Source organism: Manis javanica, chromosome 6 (assembly GCF_040802235.1).
Source record: "Manis javanica isolate MJ-LG chromosome 6, MJ_LKY, whole genome shotgun sequence".
In the NCBI taxonomy this organism is placed as follows: domain Eukaryota; kingdom Metazoa; phylum Chordata; class Mammalia; order Pholidota; family Manidae; genus Manis; species Manis javanica.
The window spans coordinates 21,040,226-21,067,024 of NC_133161.1; the positions used below are offsets into that span (position 1 = coordinate 21,040,226).

The 26,799-nt window shown below is 45.7% G+C and overlaps 1 protein-coding gene across 1 annotated transcript in view; it reads left to right on the forward strand.

Annotated features, from left to right (window-relative positions):
• COPG2 (COPI coat complex subunit gamma 2) overlaps positions 1-26,799 on the forward strand; it is a 125,006-nt gene that overhangs the window by 69,654 nt on the left and 28,553 nt on the right. The window contains exons 13-20 of the mRNA XM_037019466.2: positions 1,561-1,656; positions 1,972-2,215; positions 6,305-6,380; positions 7,219-7,322; positions 7,837-7,962; positions 8,756-8,818; positions 9,264-9,403; positions 9,969-10,140. Of these exons, the coding sequence (XP_036875361.1) occupies positions 1,561-1,656; positions 1,972-2,215; positions 6,305-6,380; positions 7,219-7,322; positions 7,837-7,962; positions 8,756-8,818; positions 9,264-9,403; positions 9,969-10,140 (1,021 nt within the window). The remainder of the gene's footprint in view (positions 1-1,560; positions 1,657-1,971; positions 2,216-6,304; positions 6,381-7,218; positions 7,323-7,836; positions 7,963-8,755; positions 8,819-9,263; positions 9,404-9,968; positions 10,141-26,799) is intronic.

Sequence of the window (26,799 nt, forward strand, 5' to 3'; positions counted from 1 at the left end):
AATGTTAAACAATAGTTAAGATAGTGAGGTCCTTATATTGTTTTTGATGTTAATGTAAATGACTCTTGGGATTCCCTATTAAGTAATATGCTGACATTAGGATTGTGGCATGTATATGTGTACAGAAAATGGTAATATCTATCCACTCCTATTTTACTTTTTCAAGAATTATTACGAGGAATGGATGTTGGATTTTTTTCAAATGCTTTTCAGCATCTATGGATATCATCATATGGCTTTTCCACATAGACTCATTAATATGATGAATTATATTAGCCAGTTTTCTAATGTTGAACCATTCTTGCATTCTTGGTATAAATCCTATTTCATCATGATATATTATTTTCTCACTGTAGTGTTAGAGTCTGTTAGCTTAGATATCACTTAAATTTTTAACATAATTATTCATAAATGATTTTCATCTGGAATTTTTCTTTTTGCTGTATACCATCTTCATTTGGTTTAGCTGTCATTGCTTCATAAAAAGACCATGGATGTTTTCCTTCATTCTCTGTGCTCTGAAATGACGTATATAGATTCGGGACTATCTAGTTGTTGGGAGACAATTCTCAATTCCCTGTGAGTTTTTTGCATTTCTGCATTCTCTTGCAAGTTAGATACTAACTGCCCTTTGTTTCCTACTATCCCAGCTTTGTTCCCTTTGTGTGGTGCAAGCCTTTCAAGATCTAGTGTCTCCTGAAAATAAAGGGCAGATTTCCATATAGCCTAGAAGATACAGCTAGTGCTCCCTCTAGAGCAAAAACCAAACATGCTCACTAGTCTAGTGTAATAAAGATAATGTTTCCCTTCAGAACAAATGACCAGCATGCTCACTGCCCACTGTGAATTATTCAAGTTCCCTACCTCAGGATTCTTCTCCTGTAATGCAACCTACTGCAGATCCAAGTATTACCTGGTCCTCTTTGCATTGCTCTGTGGGAATTGGGGCCCAGGAAACTGGCCCCCAAAGGCTGATACTCTATCTGTTGCTGTTGCTGTTGCTGTGAGTAATTAACTGTCTTTCATCTCTGATCCAGGAGTCTTCTGTTTTCTACTAGCATCCACAAAATTGTGGCAGGCTAATTTGTTAGCTTGTAAGTAGGATAAAATCTCGTCCCCATCTCACTTCTTGGCACTGATCTTTAAAGTTATGATAATATTCTCCTAGAAAGCATTTTGTGAAGAAATGAAAAAGAAAAGTGAAGTGGTTCCTTGCCAACTTTTATGTCTTCTATGGAAATCAGTCTGTTTAAGCTTTTTATCTTTATTGTTCACCTTAACAACTTTCTGTGTTTATTGTTTGGAGCAAAGGGATGAGGTCTCTTGAAAGAACATCGTTTTTTACATTGCTTTTTAGTTTTCTTTGAGGTCTCCTTGCTTATTGTTCATGAAGAAACATTGTCATTTTAGGTAATAACAGCACTTCTTTAGCTTATGGTTAACAAGAGAGAAAGTATGCTTAGTAGCTGAAGTTATAAAGATGAATTTCTGTTTGTTTTTCTGTAAGTGGTAGTTGTACAGTCATTATAAAGGTGAATGTCCTTTTGTTTTTTTCTACAGGTGGTGGTTGTACAGGCAATTAGTGCTCTCTGTCAGAAATACCCTCGAAAGCACAGTGTTATGATGACTTTCCTCTCCAACATGCTCCGAGATGATGTAAGTGGATTGCTTCTTAATCATAGGAAGTTGCTGTCTTAAATTCTTATGATTCCCATTCAAAACCATGGTATTTGAAGTAGCTTTCTTTATCTCAGCATACCTCTCAAATAGTACGCTTAATTCTGGTTGCTTTCTTAGCGTTACTAAACATGCTATGGCTTTGGCCTTCCCACTTGTAGAAAAAAAAACTTTTGTTTCTGTCATAAGGGAAGGGAAACGAAATTTGAATATTATAAGCATGAGCCTTTTTTCTAAAAAGGTGTTTTTCTAAAAAGCATCCTCAGAATGAATGGCAGTTTTCTCTTTTGCCAGGGAGGCTTTGAATATAAGCGGGCCATTGTGGACTGCATAATCAGCATTGTGGAAGAGAACCCTGAGAGTAAAGAAGCAGGCCTAGCTCACCTTTGTGAATTCATTGAGGACTGTGAACACACTGTTCTGGCTACTAAGATTCTACACTTGTTGGGCAAAGAGGGCCCTAGAACGCCTGTCCCGTCCAAGTATATCCGTTTTATTTTTAATAGGGTCGTCCTGGAGAATGAGGCTGTCAGAGCTGGTGAGTCACTGGAACACTGATAATGATGTAACTGCTGATCTTTTGAAATGCTTAACTAAAGGGGGTGGTGGTAATGAAATTGGAAAATGAAATCTGTTTTTGGTGAAAAATTGCATGGTCTGTTTGATGATGGGATCTTGGAACATACTTTAGCCCCAGGTATCTAGCTGTTTCTCTGTACTCCAGTTTCCATCCTGATTTCTGCCATAGGTTAGAGATAAAGAGACAAATAACCCTAGGCTTTCAGTGTGATAGAAGTACTATGATGGCATCATCAGTTTTTTCAGTTATAGATGTAAGTATGAATGTCTGTGAAATCTGTGTGTGTTTATATTTTTTAAGCAACTTTTTATTCAAGTCTTAGGCATTTTTTTACTTCCTCCTCTCTAACCATTGCATATGAACAAATCTCTCCTGTTAAAATGTAAATCCTCCTGTGACCCATTATCTCTTACTAGCTGCTTAATATACTTCCCATGTCAGATAGACTTTAAATAGCCATTACTAACGGCTGCCATGAACATATTTTATATTTTCTCTTCAGCTCACTATAATCTAGGTCCCTCCCTTAAAAATTCTCTGAAGCTGTCTTTTTAAGTGACTTATAAGCTAGTTGGAAAATGAAGGTGGACACTTTAAAGTTCATGTCTTTGTTCATCCATCTCAGTTTGCTATACTATTGACTAAACACTTCATGAAACTTTCCCTTCCCCTGTTTCCACAGTAGCCTACATCTTTCTGTCACTCCTCAGTCGTATTTATAGAACTTCTCTTACACTCCTTAAGGGGTTTGCCTTTCCAACATGTACATTCTTCCTGGTGATCATTTTCAGAGCTCTGCTGGTGTTCTGGGACATTGTATCATATCTCCAGCCTCACCTTGTATGTCCAGCTGTCTAAGCACTTTAAATTCAACTGGAAATTCAAACTAGCCCAAATTGAAATTCTCACCTTTATCATCCACTCAGTTGCCAACTCAGATGCTTAGTCCAGTCTTACCACCCCCATCTGTTCTTTGGCAAAGTTCTGTCAATTCTGTCTGCTCAATATTTCTTCATTCTTTTTTATGAGCAGTCTCATGAGTGCTGCTTTAGGCTACCATCCATTTCAGATGCCCAACTAGTATGACTTATAGACTCACACATATCCAGTCTTTGCCCTCTGCTACAAAAATGGCCTTTGCAACAGACCCACAGACCAATGGAACAGACTAGAGAGCCCAGATATAACCCAAGCATATGTGGTCAATTAATATACGATAAAGGAGCCATGGATATACAATGGGGAAATGACAGCCTCTTCAACAACCAGTGTTGGCAAAACTGGACAGCTACATGTAAGAGAATGAAACTGGATTACTGTCTAACCCCATACACAAAAGTAAACTCGAAATGGATCAAAGACCTGAATGTAAGTCATGAAACCATAAAACTCTTAGAAGAAAACATAGGCAAAAATCTCTTGAATATAAACATGAGCAATTTTTTCCTGAATGCATCTCCACAGGCAAGGGAAACAAAATAAAAAATGAACAAATGGGACTACATCATACTAAAAAGCTTCTGTACAGCAAAGGACACCATCAGCAGAACAAACAGGCATTCTACCATATGGGAGAATATATTTGTAAATGACGTATCTAACAAGGAGTTAACATCCAAAATATATAAAGAACTCACACCTCAACACCCAAAAAGCAAATAACCCTATTAAAAAAATGGGTGGAGGATATGAACAGACACTTCTCCAAAGAAGAAATTCAGATGGCCAACAGACACATGAAAAGATGCTCCACATCACTAATTATCAGGGAAATATAAATTAAAACCACAATGAGATAGCACCTTATACCAGTTAGGATGGCCAACATAGAAAAAACTAGGAACAATAAATGATGGTGAGGATGTGGAGAAAAGGAAACCCTCCTACACTGCTGGTGGGAATGTAAACTAGTTCAACCATTGTGGAAAGCAATATGGAGGTTCCCAAAAAAACTAAAAATAGAAGTACCATTTGACCCAGGAATTCCACTCCTAGGAATTTACCCAAAGAAAACAACCTCTCAGGTTCAAATAGACGTATGCACCCCTATGTTTATTGCAGCACTGTTTACAATAGCCAAGAAATGGAAGCAACCTCAGTGTCCATCAGTAGATGAATGGATAAAGATGTGTTACATAATATACACAATGGAATATTATTCAGCCATAAGAAAACAAATCCTACCATTTGCAACAACATGGATGGAGCTAGAGGGTATTATGCTCAGTGAAATAAGCCAGGTGGAGAAAAACAAGTACCAAATGATTTAACTCATCTGTGGAGCATAAGAACAAAGCAAAAACTGAAGGAACAAAACAGCAGCAGACTCACAGAACCCAAGAATGGACTAACAGTTGCCAAAGGGAAAGGGACTAGGGAGGCTGGGTGGGAAGGGAGGGAGAAGGGGAATAAGAGGCATTATGCTTAGCACACATAATGTGGGGAGGGTGGCACGGGGAAGGCAGTATAGCACATAGAAGACAAGTAGTGACTCTATAGCATTGTACTATGCTGATGGACAGTGACTGTAATGGCATATGTGGTGGGGAGATTAATAGGGGGAATCTAGTAGCCACAATGTTGCTCATATGATTGTATTTTAATGATAGCAAAATTAAAAAAAATTTTTAAAGGAAAAGAAAAAAGAAACAAATACTACCATTTGCAACAACATGGATGGAGCTAGAGGGTATTATGCTCAGTGAAATAAGTCAGGCAGAGAAATACAAATACCAAATGATTTCCCTCATTTGTGGAGTATAACAAAGAAGCAAAACTGAAGGAACAAAATAGCAGCAGACTCACAGACTCCAAGAAGGAACTAGTGGTTACTAAAGGGGAGGAATGGGCTAGGGCAGGTGGGGAAGGAGGGAGAAGGGGTTTGTGGGGTATCATCATTGGTGCACATGGTGTGTGTGGGGTCATGGGGAAGACAGTGTAGCTCAGAGAAGACAAATAGGGACTCTGTGGCATCCTACTACACTGATGGACAGTGACTGCAATGGGGTATGGGGAGGGACTCGATAACGGGTGAATGTAGTGGTCACATTGTTTTTCTTATGAAACCTTCATTAAAGTGTATATCAATGATACCTTAATAAAAAAAAAGAAAGGCCTTTGCATACCAAATCTGCTTACAAACTTGTAGCCCAATCTGCTGCAAATATACAAACTTATCCTTTATTTAACATCCATCAGTAATAACTTTAAGGTTCCACCGCACCTATTTTAGTTTCGTCTCCAGCCTCTCGCTTTTCCCCTCCTGCTCTCCCACACAGGTCCGGTGCTTCAGCCTTGCTCAACTGTGTCTAGTTCCGTATCAGGCCATACTTAATTCTTAATTCTCTTTGTACTTGTTATTCTGTCTGTCTCTAATGCTCTTTTCCTGCCTTTTCCCTCTGGCAACTCTGCTTGTTCTTCAGATTTTAGCCCAAGTTTTCAGTGTCCACTCCTTACCTGTTTTCTCCTCCACCAATTCTGGTAGGGTCCTTTGTACTCACATAGCATCCTGGGTGTCGTCCTATCATGGACTTACTTTGCTTTGTTGTAATTATCTCTTTACTTTTATCTATCTTTTCCACATAAGTACAACTCTTGAGGTCAGGAACTATGTCTTTTATCTTTCTACCCCCAGCACCTCACATAATTCCTGACAAAAGTTAGATGAGCAATAAGTCTTTGTTGGATGAAGTGAATTTTAATAGTAGAATTTCTTTTTATGCTTGGGCATGGTTATTTGATATTACAGCTTAATTATATCAGTGTGGTATATGAAGACTTGTTGAAATGGAAGATAGCTCATACAGGAAACATATATGATTCTTTTTCCGTAATGCATAGAAGATGTTCCTATGCAGAGCTCCCTTGGGCCTACAGATTTATCTTTATGCTTAAATGGATCAAAGAAATAAGATTGAGAAACACATAATACAATAAGAGAGTTTATTCCCACTGAACATGGGGAAGCTTCTCTAATTTTTTTTGAAATGATTACTACTTAACTGAGAAACCAATATTTATGTTGTCCCATTTTATGCTCCATTATAGCTGCTGTGAGTGCTTTGGCTAAATTTGGAGCTCAGAATGAGAATCTTCTCCCAAGCATCCTTGTACTCTTACAAAGGTAAGTAAAAGACTGTCTTTTTTTAAAAAAAAAAAAAAGGAATGCCATGTGGTTGAATAGAGAACCCCTCACTGTGCTGTATCAGATGCATTGCAGAGCTTCATAGTAGAGCTGGTGGAGTAAGTCAGGGGAAAATGAGATTTCTGTTATCTTTCTAGTAATTCTGTATGTGCTAACTACATGTAAAATTTGACTTTGAATTTCTCTTGTACAGTTTTGAGAAAGTGACTTAAGTATATGTGCCTCAACTTGTATAACAGGGCCAAGTTCAGAGTGATTCAGTATGCAGAATTGAAAATACCAGCTTTTCATGGTCTCCATGACTCCCTATTTGATGAAGAAGAAAAGACTTGCTTGAGCAAACATTCTGTGATTTCATCTTGTGATTGAACAGAAAAATTGCAAGTGTAAGGCTGGCTGGTTTAAATAAAACAAATTGCCATTTGAGCAGTAACAATGCCTAGGTTCTGAATACTTTTTGGTATCCTTGGAAAGTATAATATTCCCATTTCTTAATTATGAAGAAGCTTAAGTATTTACCAGGGTCATATGGTTGCAAATCCAAGAACAGAGTCTAGTCTGCTATCTCATGTTATTGTGATCTTCCTAATTATTTTAATGCCCACTTATATAGTGATTCTAATTTATAACAACACTGTTTCTTTACCAATTCACAACACTACCCTAGATTTGTGGAGATTTTAGGATCCACTGTTGGCTGCTATTTAGATATAAAGGTAGTATCAGATGGCCTGAATGGTATCCTTTAGGTGTAATGGTAAAGCTATTAGAAATCCTTAGGGGGCTGTGACATGCCTATTCTGTATCTCCTGGGCAGGTGTATGATGGATACTGATGATGAAGTACGGGACAGAGCTACCTTCTATCTGAATGTGCTGCAGCAGAGGCAGATGGCACTGAATGCTACATATATCTTTAATGGTCAGTGAGAGCCAAGAATGGAGACAAATTTGTTTTTGTTCCCCAAGTGGTGTTTTGGAAGCATACCTCATGATGATTTGCATATGAGCCAACTTCACTAGGCAAACTGCTTGGTTTTTATCTTTGAGCGCACTTGCATTTCTAGGGAAACCTGAAGTATATAAGAACCCAAAGAATACTGCTTGTTCCTAGTTCTCCTTGAGCTCCCTCTTGGATGGGTTTACCTTTTTTCTCTTTTCTTATGCTAACATTGTTAACACCTGGCTAAAGTACTTTCTCCTCCAGGAGGTACTTAAATTGTTAAAAATCTTTGTTTTGCTGCTATGCTTCCTTGGATGAAATTATAAGGCAGTTTTATATATTAGCCTTTATTTTTAATTATTCAGCTTATAAAGTGTGTAGTTATTATTCTTCTCTTTCTTCAGAGAACTTAGATAAATATTACAAATCTGGGCCTATCTGTATTCTAGGATTGGCAAGAAATTGTAAAGCTGAGATTTTTTTTGTTTCATAGGCCTAACAGTCTCCATACCAGGGATGGAAAAAGCCTTGCGCCAGTACACACTGGAGCCTTCAGAAAGGCCCTTTGACATGAAATCCATTCCTCTCGCTATGGCTTCTGTTTTTGAACAGAAAGCAGGTAATAACTCTGTTAAGGTTTTATATGTAGCATATTTTCTCCAATGCTGTATTTGTCACTTCTTACTTGTAAATTTGACAGAACTAAGGTGGATGATATTTTTTAAGTTAGGGTTTTTAAAACATTTCCTGGTTTTCACAGAAAAGGAAGAATATGAAATGTGACCCAGATTCAGTTTTTAAAAATTTTGATGCTAAGTGTTATGGCATTTGAAGTTAGTTCTCATCCTGTCTCAGAGAAGTGATTGTGCTGTTACCTCCTATTTCTATTTTCTGAGGTTGGTGATTTCTTAATTTTGCCATTGGAGGTTTGTCTTGGAAGAATGTATGGGGCAAGATCATAAAAAGTATTTCCAAAGAATGTCTAACTTTGAAGTTCAAAAAAATAAAAAAAGAAAGGAACAAAGTGTTAGTGGTTAGAACTGAGAATGAAAGATCTTATGTTTAACTTTCAACATTTTCAGTTTTTCTGTTACTGTTATATACTATGTAAGTAGTTTTCCCTATTTGAATCATGAAATTTGCTTTATTGTTCCTCCTGTTTTAAGCGTAATTTTTTGGTACATCCTGGTCAATCTAAAGCAAATTCTGTATTTTTAGAGCCAACTTTATTTCACAAAATACATTCACTAAATATATTGAGTGTCCCTCCAAAAAAGGGGACAGAGAACCTACTGGTATGATTTAGCAGTAGCTTCTTATGTATCTGCTAGGAGGTTCTGCCCTCATCTCTTCGTCTGCTTTTGTAGCTTGAGAGTGGGAGGGAAGCTCACTTGATTGCTCTGTCTTTGTAGAAATCACACTTGTGGCTACTAAGCCAGAGAAGTTGGCCCCATCCAGGCAAGACATTTTCCAAGGTACGATGATTTGATGTGTAGAAGTAATAGTCTTACACCCTAAGCACCAAAAATGTAATGAGGTCCACTACTTTTATTCAATTTGATTAATTTTCACTACAGAAAATCTTTGTTTGGCTGAATATTTATTGTCATAGGTTACAGTTGCTGGGGCGACTGGGAGTCCATGGAACTTTTCCATTTCCAGTTGCTAACTTATAACTGGGAATGTTGTTCTTACACTGTATCTTGGTTAACAATGAACTCAAATTCTACAGAATTTGGAATTTTAGTAATTCAGTATATAAACACTTACTTGAAAGATTATTTCACTAAAGCTTGGGGACATATTATGTTGGTTTTCAACTATTAGTAAGACTATGGAAACTTAAAACATTGTAGGCATCCAGAATAATGCCTTATCCTGTCATCTTACTTTTTTCCTGCTTTCCTCTTTCCTTGGTAGAACAACTGGCTGCCATTCCTGAGTTTATGAATCTAGGACCCTTGTTTAAGTCTTCTGAGCCTGTTCAACTCACAGAAGCAGAGACAGAATATTTCGTTCGTTGTGTCAAGCACATGTTTACCAATCACATTGTGTTCCAGGTGAGATAACTGGTTCTGTAGAGGCTTCGTATGCTTGGAGATGAGTATTAATTCCCCGTTAGTTTATGAATCTAGAGAAGTAACTTGGCAGCATTTGGTTTTTTTCCCTAACCCCATAGCTATAGGGATATCTTCATTATGATGGGTAGTTTTGATGGTTAAAATTTAAAAGGACATAAACCCAAAATGTCTGAAGAAGCTGAACAATAAACTAACCTATTAAAAACTAATTATCGCTTAACATTAGGATATATTGAATGGGTTGTTCCAAGAACTTGGATTTCAATTTGATTCTCAGACAGCTGTCAGACTTCTACCATCTTGTTTGGTAGAACTCAGTCTCAGGAAAAATAAGGAAATGATGAATAATATAAACAAAAAGACCTCAAAAATAAGGCTATCACTGTTGCCTAAAGAAAAATCTTAGGAGGAGACCTGCAGTGCTGTTTAGAGAAGGAAGGTACAGTGGGTCCCAGAAAGGAGTCGTGGATGGGAAGAACAACTGAACAACTTGCTTGAAAACAGTTTTCACCCTTCATAACTTTTCTATTTGCTGATTTTTCAGTTTGACTGTACCAATACTCTTAATGACCAGCTACTGGAGAAAGTGACAGTGCAGGTGGAACCATCCGATCCCTATGAAGTCCTGTGTTGCATCCCAGTCCCCAGCCTTGCTTATAATCAACCAGGAGTATGTTACACTCTTGTCCGCTTACCTGATGATGACTCTACAGCAGGTACTAGCCCACAGAAGGGAAGAGATGCTTATAGATTCAAAATGCATTACCACTTGAGCTCTAAAATGTCAGGACACATGTTTGGGATTCAATATGGTTCTTTTCCAGAATTAAATGATAATGATGGTGTATTTATATTTATAAAATTAGTAGCTGCTACAAAAATATCAACTTTGTAAGTAAGTCCCTGAGTAAATTAGCTGGACATTTAATCTTCAGAGAGAAACTGAGTGTATACAGTGGTAGCCCAAAAAGGAACTCAGACTTTCTGTTGGAACAACATAACCATTAGTAAGGGTTCATATACCTGATGTCTCCTGGGAAGGTCATGGCCTACTGCTCTCTGGTGTTTCTTTCCAGGGTGTTCTAAGGGCTTTTTATTTGGTTAGATACATGGCATTTTGAAATATATCCCTAAGGGTCCATATAATGCAAGGCTGGTGTCTGAGAATATGTGTCAGCCTTATGAGTGGCTTAGCCAACACCTGTGTATCCACATTTGAGAAAGGCTTTGTAATCTCTCCTTGACCCTATGTAGTCCTGGGGGCAGAAGGGAAGCCTGCAAAGTAGAGCCAGTTGCTAGTGTCAACCTTGGGGATTTAGGGTTTTATGCTGACCTATCTCTTGTGAATGTTAAGTATTGTACTTGAAGTCTTTTCCCCACTTTCCCACCTGAGTTCTCTGCCCACATTCACTGCAGAGCTTCACAACCATTATTCAGTTTTCACAGAAATAAGCACACATCATGTTTATGTTTTGAACATCTTTTATTACTAATACAAGAAAAAACAATTTTTACTGCTAGTACAGGAAAAACAACTCTTACTACCAGTATAGGAGAAAGAATTTTTACTACTAGTACAGGAAAAAAACTGATAGAAGTTAACAATATTAACAAATGTAGGGGAAGTTAGATTTACAAGAAATTGTAAAAGTACTAGTAAATAGTTATCCGTGGTCATCATTCAGTTGCACTTGGGGCTTAACCTGTCTTCTCTTAGCCCCTCTCCCAACTCCCTTTTTAGATGTTGGTCTGGAGCCCCTGCCTAATCTTACCTGTGTTGGATGATAGACCAGGCTACTCACTCGAGCACGAGGTAGATTCAAGTTGGCACCATTGCTGGGTCTGAATCCCAGGCTGTTCCCTCTGGCCCTTGTTGGACCTGCACTTCTGTTCTACAGCTACCCTGGATCCATAGTCCCCTGGGTAGGAAGGCACTTTCCTATCTGGCCTCCAGTATTTCTCCTTCAGCATTAGACCATCTGACTTCATTACCTCCCTTATCCCTTTATGAGGTTTCTCTAATTCCATTTCCCTTCTCTCCTGGTCTGTTTCCCTTTGGTTATATTTGTCTAAAGTATGTCCACCAGCCAGTAATTAAGCTGGCGTACTCTTGAGTAAAGCTAGTTTTATTTACTCTTATTCCAAACCAGTATCTGGGCCTGTTCTTAATGTAGCCCTGTGGCATCTGCCGTCATCATGGAGTAGTCTGCACTTTATCTTTTTTTTTCCCCAGGAGCCACCTCTCCTTGTTTCAAAATTCTTCCCTCATTTCATTTCTCACTGAGTTTCTGTTTTTTAAGGGATGCCATTACTTCACTGCTCAATTTTAGAGGGAAGCAAAATGCTGAACCCATTGAAGAATCAAGCTCTTCCTAACTGAGAATACTAGTTCCTCCCATTTCCCCAGGTTCACTTGGATGACTGATAACTCAGGTGCCTCACACCCCAGGAAGTGGTCTTAACAGAATACAGTAAATACAATTTTACAATATCAAAATACATCATAAAGCAACAATATTGTAATTACAGAAATTACATATGTACAGGAGAAAACAACAGAAAACATTTCTACAAAGAGAGGAAGTATAGGGAAGGTTTTCTCACCTTTGTTGACTAAGGAATTACTTTCTTTTCAAGACACAGATCCTTACAAATTAGCCTAGAGGTTTCAACCTTTGGTCTGCTGGCTATGGACTCTTTTTGCTTGATGATTTATTAGTATTTTGCTTATAAAAATTTGGCATCTGGAGAATTTTCTTTGCTGTTAAATTCAAAGGGTTTCTGATTGGTGTTAAAAGTTAGTTATAAACTCTTTTCATGGCATCTTAAGAAAAGAGAATTTTTTAAACTTCTGTTAGTAGATTATTTATATTTGACCCATTATATACCTGCTTACAAACAAACTCCTTTCTATTTCTTTAGTCTTTGTCAGAAATTCTAAAAATTTTAATCCATGGCCAATCTAAAGTCTTTGCTGTGCAATGAATAGAAGCAAAATACCAGGGCATAGATGGTAATAAAAGAGTCTTTTATCCATTCCTTCTTTTTTGCATTTTCTCATTGCAAACCTTCAGGTGATTGGTAAAATTCAGAGTATCTACACATCACCTCTACTGGTCTCATCTCAGAAATACGTATTCTATACAATCACACACACACACACACACACACACACACACACAAAGAAATTTATATAGATTATGATTTCCTTTAATTTGAAACTGTACAGAATAGTAAGGAATATAGGTTGTAGAGATAGACAAATTGGGATTTGAATTCTGCTACATATTGACTGGGTAATCTTTGACAAATTATTTGACATCTGTAAACTTTTTAGGATTAAACAAGTAAAGTGATTTACATGGTGCCACACACATAGTAAATAATAAAAAGAAGCTAGTATTGCTTCACTTTTGAAACTATCTACTTTATCCCTTTATCTTCTCTAAAATCAAGTTTTCCACACAGTTCAAAAGACACACACACACCTTCCAATCTCCTCCAGAAAGTTTTTCAATCAATTATTCTTGTCTTTGCTGTACCTTTAAACTTTCTCACTACCCCTTACTTCATCACTGTACAAAAAATCTGCACCATCTTAAATCATTTACTTTAACCTAATGTTATCACCATAACTCCTGCCCTCAATTCATGGACTATTTCTAGAAAGAGTAATCACTCAACATCATGTTTCAATTCAGTTAAGTCTTACTAAATATCTTCTGTCTTCTAACAATTACTTCTTTACTCAAAAACTTTTAAAAAAGCCTCCAAGGAGGCATTCTTTCTAGCATCCTTTCGCTTTCAGCAACTTTCTTTCCTCTAAACATTATTTACCAGTAACAATACACGATATATTCAACATTTTACAAATTTGTTCCCACTTTGGACCTCTAATGTCCCTACCTATTTAACTTTTTGTCCCATTACCTACTCAGAACCCTTACTGTAATCCCTATGTTGCTTCTGTTATTGGACTATCAGGCCTTACTGCATCATACTTCTCATCTCAGCTTTAACTCATTTAAAGAATCTTTAATAGAAAATATCCCTACTTGGATCAAGTTGAACAGTACATGCACATGCAATTCTTTCTGCTTGTCATCAGGGATGCAGCCTCCCAGTAATGATTCATAACGTTCAGGTACTTCAGTCCTCAGTGTACACCTGCACTTCCTTAGCCTCCATCTCATCTTTCAGCTATTACAGTATTCTGATGGGCTCTGAGCTCTTCTCTGAATCTGTAGTCTCCATTCCATTATTTGTTGCTCAGTACCAACCATATTAACTCCTGACATTCTGTATTAAATGCACAACTTTAAAATTTATCTGAGTTTTTCACTTTAACTCACCTCCAACCATTCACTGGGATCCATATTAAGGACCGTTGATGAATCTGCCTAGCACATAATCTGAATCTTCACTCAAATACTTAAAAAGCAGCATAGATAGAACATTATTCTTCAACCATCATTTCCCCTGCCTTTATTGCCAGAATTTGTATTGGTGTAGCTTCAAATCAGTATTCTTCCAATTTGACCCAGTATGAGATTGGTCGAGATTCCCAGTTGGAGATCCCCATATCCACCTGTTCATCTTGTAACCATTCTGCCTTTCCTCAAACATTCTGAAATTTCTGACGTTCCCTCTGCATGTAATTCCAACCTGTCTCTGTCCTAGTTCATGTTCACTCCTCACACCATCAGCACCAGCATCTCTAATCTTGATTGCTGCCTTTCTTAAATAATTATCTCTCTCCAGAATGCAGCCGAAACATGGCATATCTACTCATTTCCTCTTTCCCCTCCTTTGGCCATAAAAGACACCTCTTGTTTGTACTGTTGAGGCTTGATTCACAGTCTGCCTGGATTCAGTATGTGAACATGGGTGAACTTCTTCTTTGTCCTACTCTAATTACTCAAGACAATCCCATCCTATCCCACACTACTTCATCCTGGAATATCACAAGTGCCCCTGTTAGAACGATGGCTGCTGATGTTCTCCCTGCAGATTTCACCTCGTGAATTTATCTCTGTATGACTATTTAGTCCTGAATCTACCTACTTTGACATGATACCTGATGTTAAAAGAAGCAGCAGATTTCCCTACAATTTATATTTATATATTTCTCCCATTAATTATCATCAAGTTTAACAGGCAATGCTGTGCATTGTAACCATAATAACATTCCTCAATTCTGCAAATGATCCTTTATATATACTGTTGACTTAATGCCAATTAAATTTTAACCACTTCTTTGCATTTTTCCTTATTTGCATTGGAAAAACACATCTCAATACCATGTCACTGTCTAGAGGATTCATATTTTACCAATGCTAAGTACAATTCTTATAAAACCCAATGACCGCACTATACTACCTTTGCTTTATAGTTGCTATCCTATAATCTTTTCCTCTATAAATATTTGATATGCCTGTCTGCCCATGACACAGTGCTGGCCCACAGATACAGCCCACACACCTGAACTTTCTTAATTTCACTAGGAGGCTCCTATCATCTGACCTTTATGCCACAAAGACCACTCCTCCTGCTCCCAGAGATCTGTCGGTGGTCCCACTTGAGAGCACCGTGACTGCCTTCCTGTCCCTGACCATACCCTTTTTACTGACCCTGAGCCCCTCTCCTGGTTATAGCTTCTCTACTCTCCTCCATGCCACCTGTCCCCTTGTCCCACTGGCTCCTCTGACACACGTCCTATCCATTACCTTCTCATGGATGCCCAACTTCCACTGTTTCTCTTTGCACAATGGGTGTGGAATGACCTTTCTCAGCCCACCCTCTGCCTGTTCTCTAATTCTTTTTTCGGGAGTCCCTCTGCTTCATCTTCAATAGCCCGCACATATGTGCCAGTCACGTGGCAGATTCACTGATCTTTTCCTTAGTATCTGATACCCTCTTGACCAGCCCTCATACTCCCCTCTCACCAACCATCCCCTGCCAGCTTTATCATCCCCTGTGTGCTGCACTGAATCCATCTGCTGTCCTGATTCAACCTTAAGCACCATACATTTTCAGGTCAGCCACTGGAGAAGGTCTTGCTTCTCTCGGACCTATCATCATCACACAACAATTGGGATTGTCTCCGTTTTAAACGGGTCACTACCTCTGTACCTCATCCTCTGACCTCGAATTTCCTGAGATCCTCGCTTGCCCTACAAGCACGGTGCTCTCCCTCCTGCATGGGCCTCCTCACACCCTTCTCCCACTAGGGGGCACATTTCCTGGGTTCTCCATGTCCACTCCCTCCTTCTGGCTTCTTGCCACCCATCTTCATGCAGCGTGTCCCCTGATCCTCTCCACAGGCCCCTCCGGCCCTAGCTGTGAGGTGCCATCGCCTGCCCTTCCTCACTCTTCTTGCCCCTGGACCACGTCCCCTCTGCCATACTCTCCTGCCTCTTCCAGACTGCTCACCTGCTCCTTCCTCCCAGGCCCGGCTTCCTTCCACACACACAGCAAAGGAACTGTCCTGAGCCGTGGGACATTCTCCCAGCATCGCCTGTGAATCTCCTGGCTGGATTCAGTGGTCTCTGCTGTGTGCTCCCTTCCTGATGCCCCCACTCTGCTCAGCCCAGTTCAGTCACCTCTGCTTCACACATACTGTACTGAATCCACACCCCGCACCCACCAACCCACGCTCACCTCCCTGTGCACCCAGGCTGTGCTTTCCCCCTGCCCAGCCTGCCTCCCACCAAACATCCTGCCCGTGACCCTTCCCGTTCCCATCCAGCCCCCTTTCGGGGTACACTCTTCTGACATGGTCTCAGGGAGCCTCTTCCTCTGAGTCCACCCTATTCCTTTCACCACAGCGCCTCTGCGTGCTGCCCTCCGTGCTGCCCCCGTGCCCACTAGCCCCTTGCCCGACAGCACTATGCTCGTCTCCACCCGCACAGAGCCCTGGGTACCCCATCCATGCCTCCTCCTCGTCTCCTCCTTCCTTCCCAGCTGGCTTCTCTCTCCAGATGCTCTCCTTCACGTGTCTCCCGTCCCGTCGGCCCCTTCCTCTGTGAGGACAGCTGTCCAGTGCCCTCTGCTCACATCTGCACAAACCCACCTCCTTCAGTCACCACCCCCATCTCTTGGCCTTACTCCTCAAGCTTCCTCTGCCCCGGGGCCACCATGCTGGCGCTGCCCTCCCTACACCTGATGTGAATCCCCCTGCCCCTGTCACCCCAGCTGCCCTGTGGGCCAGATCCACGTGCTCGCTGTCTGCCTGGTCCTGGGTCCTTCTCCCCCACGTCTGACAGTCCTGACTATGATGCCTCCACCTACCCCGACTCTGCTGCCCAGCTCTCCTCTCTGCCCTGTCCACCCGGTGATTCTCACCCGAGGATGCATGTCCCCTGAGGCGGCCTACACCTCATCTTTTGGGCATGTTTTTGCATTTGCTTTTTGTGGATTTTTTAGATTTTGTTTTGCTGTAAGCAGAGCACTGCTCCTCCTCAGATGGTCTGATAGGCCTGCCTTGGGGTCCATGCCCACAGCCCACCCTCGGGTGGAAATCACCCCCATCCCTGGGAAGAATCACTGTGTGGAAGCCAGCCTGCCTCCCTGGGCTGCACCCTCCCTGCGCGCCTCTAGGCTCCAGCTGTTGCCATTGACTCTGCACTCTCTCATTGGCCCAGCACCTGCCCCGTGGAACCCCCCACGCTCCCTTCTCTCTGTACTCCTGCACACCGCCATGCCCCACACCCGGTCTGAGTTACAGCACTCTTCACTCCCCATTCTACCTTGATACCCCCCCTACCCCATACCCTTTATGACACACAGGCACAGTGACAGAAATCTTTGGTCCAAGTCTTATCTCTCCTGGTACTGTCACTTGTCCCTTTCCCTCCATTACCCTCATTTCAGATCCATGACACCACCTCCTGCAGAGCCTGCCCCTGTGGTCCTCATGTCCCTGCAAACCAGATCTTTCCCTTCCACCTTTCTGTAGCTACTCTCTCTGTCCTTGCTGCGTGCATCCACTGGCCTTCCCCACCCCCTCATCAACCTGTCATCACCTCCATGCTGCACTTGTAGTCAGTCTGCAAGCCCAGTTAAAGAAGATGGTTTTCTCATTGCCCAGAACACGGCACATGCTCCCCCACCCCAAAACCTATTGATCCCAACCCTGCCCTCCCAGCCAAGCCCATCAAACCCAACCCAAACCTTGTCCCCTACCCCACACCCCACCCTGTACCACCTCCTCTGTAGACCCTGCCTCCCACCCCATCCCCGCCGGATCCGTACCAAAGAGCCTGGCCAAAAAGTCCCACACTTGACACAACATCCAGGGCCGAAGGAGCTGCCCCTGGCTCCCCAACAGCAAGCCACCCCTTTGCCATTCCTCCTCCATGACTTTGCTTAGCCTAGCTGGCCTGGGTGCTCTGAACTGCCTTCTGCAAGGCACCTCTGAGATCTGCCAGGGTACCTATTCTGCTGTCTCCCTCTCCTTGCTCACCCTGTGGGTTTCCAGCCTGTCTCCCTTACCACCTCGCTCCACTCTCCATCCTCCCTGGGTGCCTCCCTTCACCTGGTCTGTCTCTGGGAGGTGACACTCATGGGATGAGAAGCTTCCCTTTGCCTTTAACCCAGGGAAAGCACCCTGCCTCTTCTCTAGGACCCCTGCATCTCACCTCCAACTCTCCTGATGCTACTCATTTAATTGCACCAGGTCATCCCTTTTACATAGGGATGTGCTCCCTCCTGTGACCTGCTCTTCCAGCTTGCGCTTCCCGTCCCTCCACAGGCCACTTTCTCTCCTGGACCATCTGCTATCACTTGTCTGGTCCTGCTGCCTCTAACTACTGCCTTCCCTTTAAGGCTTCCTTTTCCCTAACTTTGTCCCATCTCACCTTCCTTCCTTTTCCCTCTTCCCTTTCAGCCAAATCCTTGCCCACAGGACTTTACAGCCAGTCCTGCCATTTCTTCCTGATCTTCCTTCACCTCAACTGCTTCCATTTCTTTTCTATTGGGCTCCAAGATGCACCTCTACCCATCACTCTTGCCCTCCCAACCCCAATGACACCATCCAGATCCCCTCTTTGCCACGCTCTTCGCACAACACCCATATGCAGATTTTTAGACCATCATCTTGCTCTCCATCCCAGTAAACCTTACCTCCTCTGTGGTCTACCAGATCAGGCCTCCAAAGTAGGAGTCTCTGAACTCCCACAGTCCCAACCCTCCTTGTCTTTCTCTCTCTGTGTCCCTTTGCTGCTGCCTACATTATCTTCCTGGACTAGACCTATGACACCTCGCTGGCTGTTTCCCCTCCTATCCTACTTCCCTACTTCCCTGCCGCATGCTAGACCTTCCCACTTTCCACCCCCCTGCGAGAGCGGAGGCACAGATTCAGTGATCATTGTGGAACGTCCCCTCTGCCTTGGTTTCTGCCTGCTCCTCCACCATCTCTAAGCATATCTGCTACCCACTAACTGGGCTCCATCCGCAAGTCCGTCCTGAAGTCCCTGAGGTTACCTGCCAGTGGTTCTGTGCAGGCCCATCTTAATGTGCAATGCTGCCCTGTTTCCAGGTCCCACCCCAGTCACTGCGTCCCCTTTCCCCACATGTCTGAGGCCCCGCGTCTTCATATGCCCGCCTATGGTGTCTAGGCTGTGCTCTGCTCCGCTCCTACCATCTGGCCGCAATACCATACATGCTGTCTCTCTTGCCCTGAGATCTGCCAGTGCCACCCAGGTTGGGAGCTCTTGGTGCTGCCTCCCTTTTTCCACTGCACCCGCCTCACCATCCCAGAGCCCTTCACTTACTCATTGCCCCTCTTCCCTGCCATCTGTCCGTCTCCCTCCCCACAGACCGCCCCGACACACCTGCGTTCTTCCCCCTGCCACCTCATGGCTGCAGTCCACTCCACTGTCTCTCTACATCCTAGGTGCTGACTGAACTCTTCATGGCCCATCCTCTGCCTTTTCGCCATTTTTCTTGGCAAGACTCTATACTTAATCTTGAACTTCTATCCTAATTCCCATAACCACCTGCCAGTAATGCTGTGGGTTCAGTAGCCTTTTCCTTGACATCTCCCTTCCTGAGCCGCCTTCATACTCCTCTGTTGACAGCTTCACAGTCCCCACCTGCTCTCCACCTTTTCTTATATTGCCATTTTGGAGAAGGCTTGGGTCCTGGGCTTCCCTTGAGCTCTCTTTATGCCACCAGGCTGTCCCGTGACATGGCTGTCTCCAGGGTTGTCAGTGGGCCACTGCCTCCACCCCCTCGTCATCCTCTGGCCTCCTCCAACCTCCACTGAGTGCCCTCACGTGTCTTGCCTATACTGTGCTCTTCCCCGGCACGGGCTTCATCATACCCTTCTCCCACTTTGACAAGCAAAAACCTTGGGTTCTCCATGTCCACTCCCTCCTCTGGGCTCTTTGGCACCCCTCTTGCTGCAGCGTGTCCCCTGATCCTCTCCACAGCACACTCCTGCCCTAGCTGTGAGGTGCCATCGCCTGCCCTTCCTCACTCTTCTTGCCCCTGGACCACGTCCTCTCTGCCATACTCTCCTGCCTCTTCCAGACTGCTCACCTGCTTCTTCCTCCCAGGCCCGGCTTCCCTCCACACACACAGCAAAGGAACTGTCCTGAGCCGTGGGACATTCTCCCAGCATCGCCTGTGAATCGCCTGGCTGGATTCAGTGGTCTCTGCTGTGTGCTCCCTTCCTGATCCCCCACTCTGCTCAGCCCAGTTCAGTCACCTCAACTTCACACATACTGTACTGAATCCACACACCCCACCCACCAACCCACGCTCACCTCCCTGTGCACCCAGGCTGTGCTTTCCCCCTGCCCAGCCTGCCTCCCACCAAACATCCTGCCCGTGACCCCTCCCGTTCCCATCCAGCCCCCTTTCGGGGTACACTCTTCTGACACGGTCTCAGGGAGCCTCTTCCTCTGAGTCCACCCTATTCCTTTCACCACAGCGCCTCTGCGTGGTGCCCTCTGTGCTGCCCCCGTGCCCACCAGCCCCTTGCCCGACAGCACTATGCTCGTCTCCACCCGCACAGAGCCCTGGGTACCCCATCCATGCCTCCTCCTCATCTCCTCCTTCCTTCCCAGCTGGCTTCTCTCTCCAGATGCTCTCCTTCACGTGTCTCCCGTCCCGTCGGCCCCTTCCTCTGTGAGGACAGCCGTCCAGTGCCCTCTGCTCACATCTGCACAAACCCACCTCCTTCAGTCACCACCCCCATCTCTTGGCCTTACTCCTCAAGCTTCCTCTGCCCCGGGGCCACCATGCTGGCGCTGCCCTCCCTACACTCAATATGAATCCCCCTGCCCCCGTCACCCCAGCTGCCCTGTGGGCCAGATCCACGTGCTCGCTGTCTGCCTGGTCCTGGGTCCTTCTCCCCCATGTCTGACAGTCCTGACTCTAATGCCTCCACCTACCCCGACTCAGCTGCCCAGCTCTCCTCTCTGCCCTGTCCACCCGGTGATTCTCACCCAAGGATGCATGACCCCCGAGGCAGATACACCTCATCTTTCAGGCATGTCTTTGTGTTTGCTTTTTGTGGGTTTTTGTTTTGTTTTGTTTTGCTGTGAGCAGGGCACTGCTCCCCCTCAGATGGAGTGATAGGCCTGCCTTGGGGCCCATGCCCACAGCTCACCCTCAGGTGGAAACCACCCGCACCTGGGGGAAGAATCACTGTTGTGGAAGCCAGCCTGCCTCCCTGGGCTGCACCCTCTCTGCGCGCCTCTAGGCTCCAGCTGCTGCCACTGACCCTCCACTCCCCGGTTCCCAGCACTGCCCCACTCTCTGACTGGCCTAGTACTGTCTTCTTGGAACCCGTGTGTTCTCTTCCGTATTTACTCAATGACATCCAACTTGCCCAAGATCAGTCTGAATTACAGCATCTTTTCAGCCCTCTGCCCACTAGCCTGGACTCTTGTCTAGTACTCACCCTTTAGACACACAGGCATTGTGACATTATCTGTTCTCGTATCTGTTCTGGCCCAGCACGTGCCACTGTCCCTTTCCCTAGGTCACCACTCCTCGTTTCAGAGGTGACACCTCCCCTGCAGAGCCTTTCCCCTGGCCCCCTTGTGCTCCCTGCCAACCTCATGCCCCTCTCTGTGTCCTGCCACTAGACCTTTCCCTCCCACCTTTCCTACAGCTATTCTTTTTGTCCTTGCTCGGTGGATCCCCTGGACCCTCCCATCAACCTGCTGTCATCACCTCTAACCCTGGATGTACAGTCAGCTCACAGGCTCGGGTAAAGATGGTTTCTCAATACCTGGAGCTTGACACATGCCCCCTTGCCCACTGATGCCAACCGTGCCCTCCCATCCAACCCCATCCTGACCCAAATCCATCCCAACCTGACCCTGCTTCCTGTCTCATCCCCTCTGGATCCGTGGTGGGGAACCTGGCCAAAAGTTCTACTCTTGCCATGTCACTTACGGCCATGGGAGCAGCTGCTAGCGCCCTTTCCCTCTTTGCTCATGCTGCTGCTCATGTTCCCACTGGCCGGCCCAACACTCTGAGCTTCCTCCAGACTGGCAGCTTGGTGATCTGCCTGGATTCCTACCTGCCACCTCCCTCCTCCCTTGCCTCCCCCGTTTTCGTCCAGTGTCTCTCTCTTCCGCCGTGCTCCACTCTCTCCCTCCCTGAGTGCCTCCCTTCACCTGTCTGTCTCTGGGGCAGACATTCTCATCGTGCTGTTTCAAGGCCCCTTTCGACATTCCTTCTTACCTTTCCTCATGTGACAAATTTATTCCCTTTGCCCTCCTTGGCCCAGGGAAAGGGAAAGCGCCCATGCCTGCCATCCCAGAGCTCCCTGATGCCTGTTGCATGGGGTCAGCCCATCTCCGCAGGGGTGTGTGCTCCTAGGGCCTGCTCACACCGTTGACACTCACTCAGCCCTCTTGCCCACCACCTTCTTTCCAAAACCATCTGCTGCCTCTCATCAGGTCCATACAGTGACTCTGACCACCGCCTTCCCTCTGAACTCCCTTTTCATTCCTCCTCCTCCTTCCATTTTATTAACTGAGCCACTGCCCATTGGTCTTTACACCAGGCCTGCACTTCCTCCCCTTCTTTCTTCCATCGACTCCAGTGCTTTTCCTCCTCCGGATGCACCCCTGCATATCACCCTTGACCTCCCACTTCCCGCTGACCTGGTCCAGATGCTCCATTCGCCCTCTTGGCCACACTCCTCTCACAACACCACCTACAAACACTGAGACCCTCCTCTCACTTTCCACCCCACCCTGCCTTGTGCTCTGTTGTTCACTGAATCAAGGCTCCATCCCCTGCCCTTCTTCACCTTGCCCACTCCTCCTCTGCCACTTTGCAACCCACATCGTCATCTTGGACAAGACCTGTGACACCCACTGGTGTTGAAGGTCCTGCATCTTCCCTACTTCCCTGTGCAATCTCAGTGCCACATGCTAAATGTGTTCCCCTTAGCCCGTGGAGTAGAAGCAGCTTGAATTTGGTGATGGTTGCACAATATCACCTCAGCCTTATTTCCCAAGTTCCCCTGCAACTTCTAAGTATATTTGCTACCCACACATCCTGCATCCCTGAGGTTACTGCTGCGGTTTTGGTGCAGGGTCACCTTGATCTGCATCACTGCCCCGCCTCCCCCTTCACCACAGACACCTTGGCTCCTTTGCCCACCTGTTCCCAAGCGCTGCAGGTCACCCAGGTTATGGTGGCTCAGCTCTGCTTGGCTCTGCTCCTGTCATACGGCCTCCATACCACACAAACAACTCCCTTTGCCACCTAAGATCTGCTTATGTCCCCAATTTAGGAGCTCTTCTAGCTGATCTCTCTTTTTCCACAGTGCTCCTTCACAGATCTTGAGTCCCTCATACATTCATGAGGTTTTTCTCCCTGCTTCCACACCACCTATCCCTTTCTTTTCCCATCAAGTCTCCTGACTCAGCTTGCATCCCAACGACTGCCTTCCATGCCTGTCTGAGACTCCTCTCTCTCTGTTTCCAAGCTGGTTGTAGTTTGCCTGGCTCAACCTATCCTCCTCCTTCATCTTCAGCATCCTGTGCTTCATCTTCAACATCCCGTCCTACTTACCCTACCACCTACCCATCATGTAACAGATTCCGTAGTCTGACATCTGCTCTTTTTAAGTCCTGCCCCCTTTCTCAACTGTTGTCAGCTTCCTTGTCCCTGAAGTGCTGTACCAATTCCATCTGCTGTCCCAATTCACCCTAAGCACACTACCTTTTCAGATGTATCATTTTAGAGATGGCAGTTGCTTCCCTAAGCTTCTGTCTGAACTTGCATTTTCTCACCATGACCTGAACTGACCAGGTTGTCTCCAACATTTTAAATGGACCACTACCTCTATATCTTATCCTATAGTTCTCTTGATTTCCTCACTCACCTTACTGACACTGTGCTCCTACTCGTGCTTCCTCAGGCCCTTTGCCCACTTTTGGGGCAAAGTTCCTGGTTTCTCCACAGCCATTCCCTCCTTCAGGTCTTTGCCATCGCCTCGTAGCTCAGTGCATTCGCCAATGCTCTCAACAAGCCTCTACTGCCGTAGCTGCACCAGCACCTACAACTGGTCGCCTCTCCTCTACCAAACTCTCCAAGTGGTTTGAATTACTCATCTGATTTCCCACTGCCCAGGCCAGGTTTCAAGGCCTCTCCTGCTTGGCTTCTCTCCTGCATACACAGCAAAGAACTGTTCTACCTGAACCATGCTACATTCTTGCAGCTACCGCCAGTGAATCGTCCTGCCGGATTCAGTAGTCTGCTCTGTTGTGTGCTCCCTTCTCGATCCCCCACCTTCTGCTCAACCCAATTCAGTCCTCTCTGTTTCAGACATACTGTACTGTCTGAATCCACACCCTCCATCCTCCAACCACCAACCCATGCTCACGTCACTGTGTTTCCTCAGAGCTTACCCTAACGTCCCTCCCTGTAAACCTTCATGTCCCATCTGGACCCCTTCCGAGCCTCAGCAAGGTTCCTATGCGGAGTTCCCTTTCTCCTGACACCACAGCACTTCTGCACTCTGCCCTCCATGCTGTCCTCGGGCCAGTCCACCCCAAGTCTGACAAAACACACCCTCAGGCTCCACATGCACAAAACCTCAGGTCCTACCACTCACCCCTCCTTCTCACCTTCTACACCCTCCTTAGCTGGCTTCTCTCTCCAGATGCTCTCCTTCAAGAATCTCTCATCCCATTGGCCCCTTCCTCTGTGAGGACATCCGTCCAGTGCCCTCTGCTCACATCTGCACAAACCCACTTCTTTCCTTCAGTCACACCCCCATCTCTCAGCCTTACTCCTCAAGCATCCTCTGCCCTGGGGCCACCACGCTGGCGCTGCCCTCCCTACCCACAATGTGTATGCCCCCCAACCCCCATCACCCCAGCTGCCCTGTGGGCTACATCCACGTGCTCGCTGTCTGCCTGGTCCTGGGTCCTTCTGCCCCACGTCTGACAGTCCTGACTCTGATGCCTCCACCTGCCCCGACTCAGCCGCCCAGCTCTCCTCTCCTCTGCCCCGTCCACCTGGTGATTCTCACCCAAGGATGCATGACCCCCGAGGCAGATACACCTCATCTTTCAGGCATGTTTTTGTGTTTGCTTTTTTTGGGGGTTTTTTTGGTTTTGTTTTTGCTGTGAGTAGGGCACTTGCTACCCCTCAGATGGTCTGATAGGCCTGCCTTGGGGTCCGCCCGCAGCCTGCCCTCAGGTGGAAACAACCCCCACCCCCAGGAAGAATCACTGTGTGGAAGCCAGCCTGCCTCCCTGGGCTGCACCCTCCCTGCGCGCCTCTAGGCTCCAGCTGTGGCCACTGACCATTCACCTGCCAGTTCCCAGCACTGCCCCCACTCTGATACTGGCCTGGCCCTCTCCTCTTGGGACCCCTGCATTCCCTTTGGTCATCACTCCTTGATAGCCACCATGCCCAACACCCGGTCTGCACTGCAGCCTTGTTCTTCTCATGCCCCTTCTCCCAGTTCTCCTTCCCCATTCCTTAGGGATGCTCAGGCATTGTGATGGTATCTTTGGTCCTAATCTAGTTCCTCTCACCTGTCATTGTCCTTTTTTCTATGTTACCCATCCCCATCAGGTCCATGACACGGTCCCACTGCCCAGCCATGCTCTAAGGACCTGATGTCCCTCTGTGTTACCTGCTAACCAGATCTTTCCCTCCCACCTTTCCTTCAGCTACTCTGTCTTCTCTAGGTAGATCCACTGCTCTTCCCCATCCTCTCCTAACCTATAGTCTTCACCTCCAACTCAGGAGATGTCATTCTCTCTACAAGCCCAGGTAAAGAAGGTTTTCTCAGTGCCTGAGCTTTGCTCGTGTCCTCCCCACCCTCACAGATCCCAGCACTGCCGTCTTGTCCAGCCTAGTGAAACCCAGTTCAAACTCCCTCCCCACCTCCAGTATCGTTCAGTAGGACCTGTAGTAAAGAGCCAGTCCAAGAAGTTCTACCCTTGCCATAACATTCAAGGCCACAGAGGCAGCCAGTGTCCCCTGCCCATCGCTAGCTACCCCTTTTCCTCTCCTCCCTCCCTTCCTCTGTTTCCCTGGCTGGTCCCAGGCTCTGGACTGCCTTCCAGTTGGCACCGCTGAGATCTGCCTGGATTCCTACCTGCTTCCTCCCTTTCTCTTTCCTCCCCAGCTGGTGTGCAACCTGTCTCCCACCCACCATGCTCTACTCGTTGTCCTCTTCTGTGACCCTCCCATCACGCTACCTCAAGGTTCCTTTTGACATTCATTCTCCTGACCTTTCCTCGTGGCACCCATTCTGCCCATTCCTGCCCGCCTCTTCTCTCAGACCCATGCGTCTCATCTCAGAGCCCTCTAGTGCCCGTCCCCTGGGGGCATCTCTTCTGCACTGGGGAGTGCTCCTCCCTGTGACCCGCTGTCAGCTGCACTCTTCCATTGGCCCGCCATGCCACACTGACTCCTGGCCCATCCGTCGCCCGCATCTGGTCCTCACACTGTCTCTGCCCTCTGCCCTCTCTCTAGGCTCCCTTTCCCTTAGCCTTGCCCTACCTCACTTCTTTCCCTCTTCTCTCTTCTAATCAAGCTGTTGTCCATACAACGGGTACTCCAGGCCCTCATTTCCTCTTCTTCGTTCCCTTGCCTCCAATGCCTCCATTTCTTCTGCATCAGCCCCCTGATGCACCCTGCCCATCACCCTTCACCTCCGAGTCTCCTTGACATTGTCTGGATCCCCCATTTCCCCTCCTGGCCACGCTCCCCTCATCACATCCATGTGCAGACCCACCTCACACGTCCCGTCCCTTTCTCCCTGCCCCACCTGTTGTCGATCGGATCATACCTCCCAAACAAGACACCCCTGCCCAAGCCCACCTCTTGCTCTCTGCCTCTGTGCCCTTGTTATCCAGGTCATCATGCTGGACTAGACC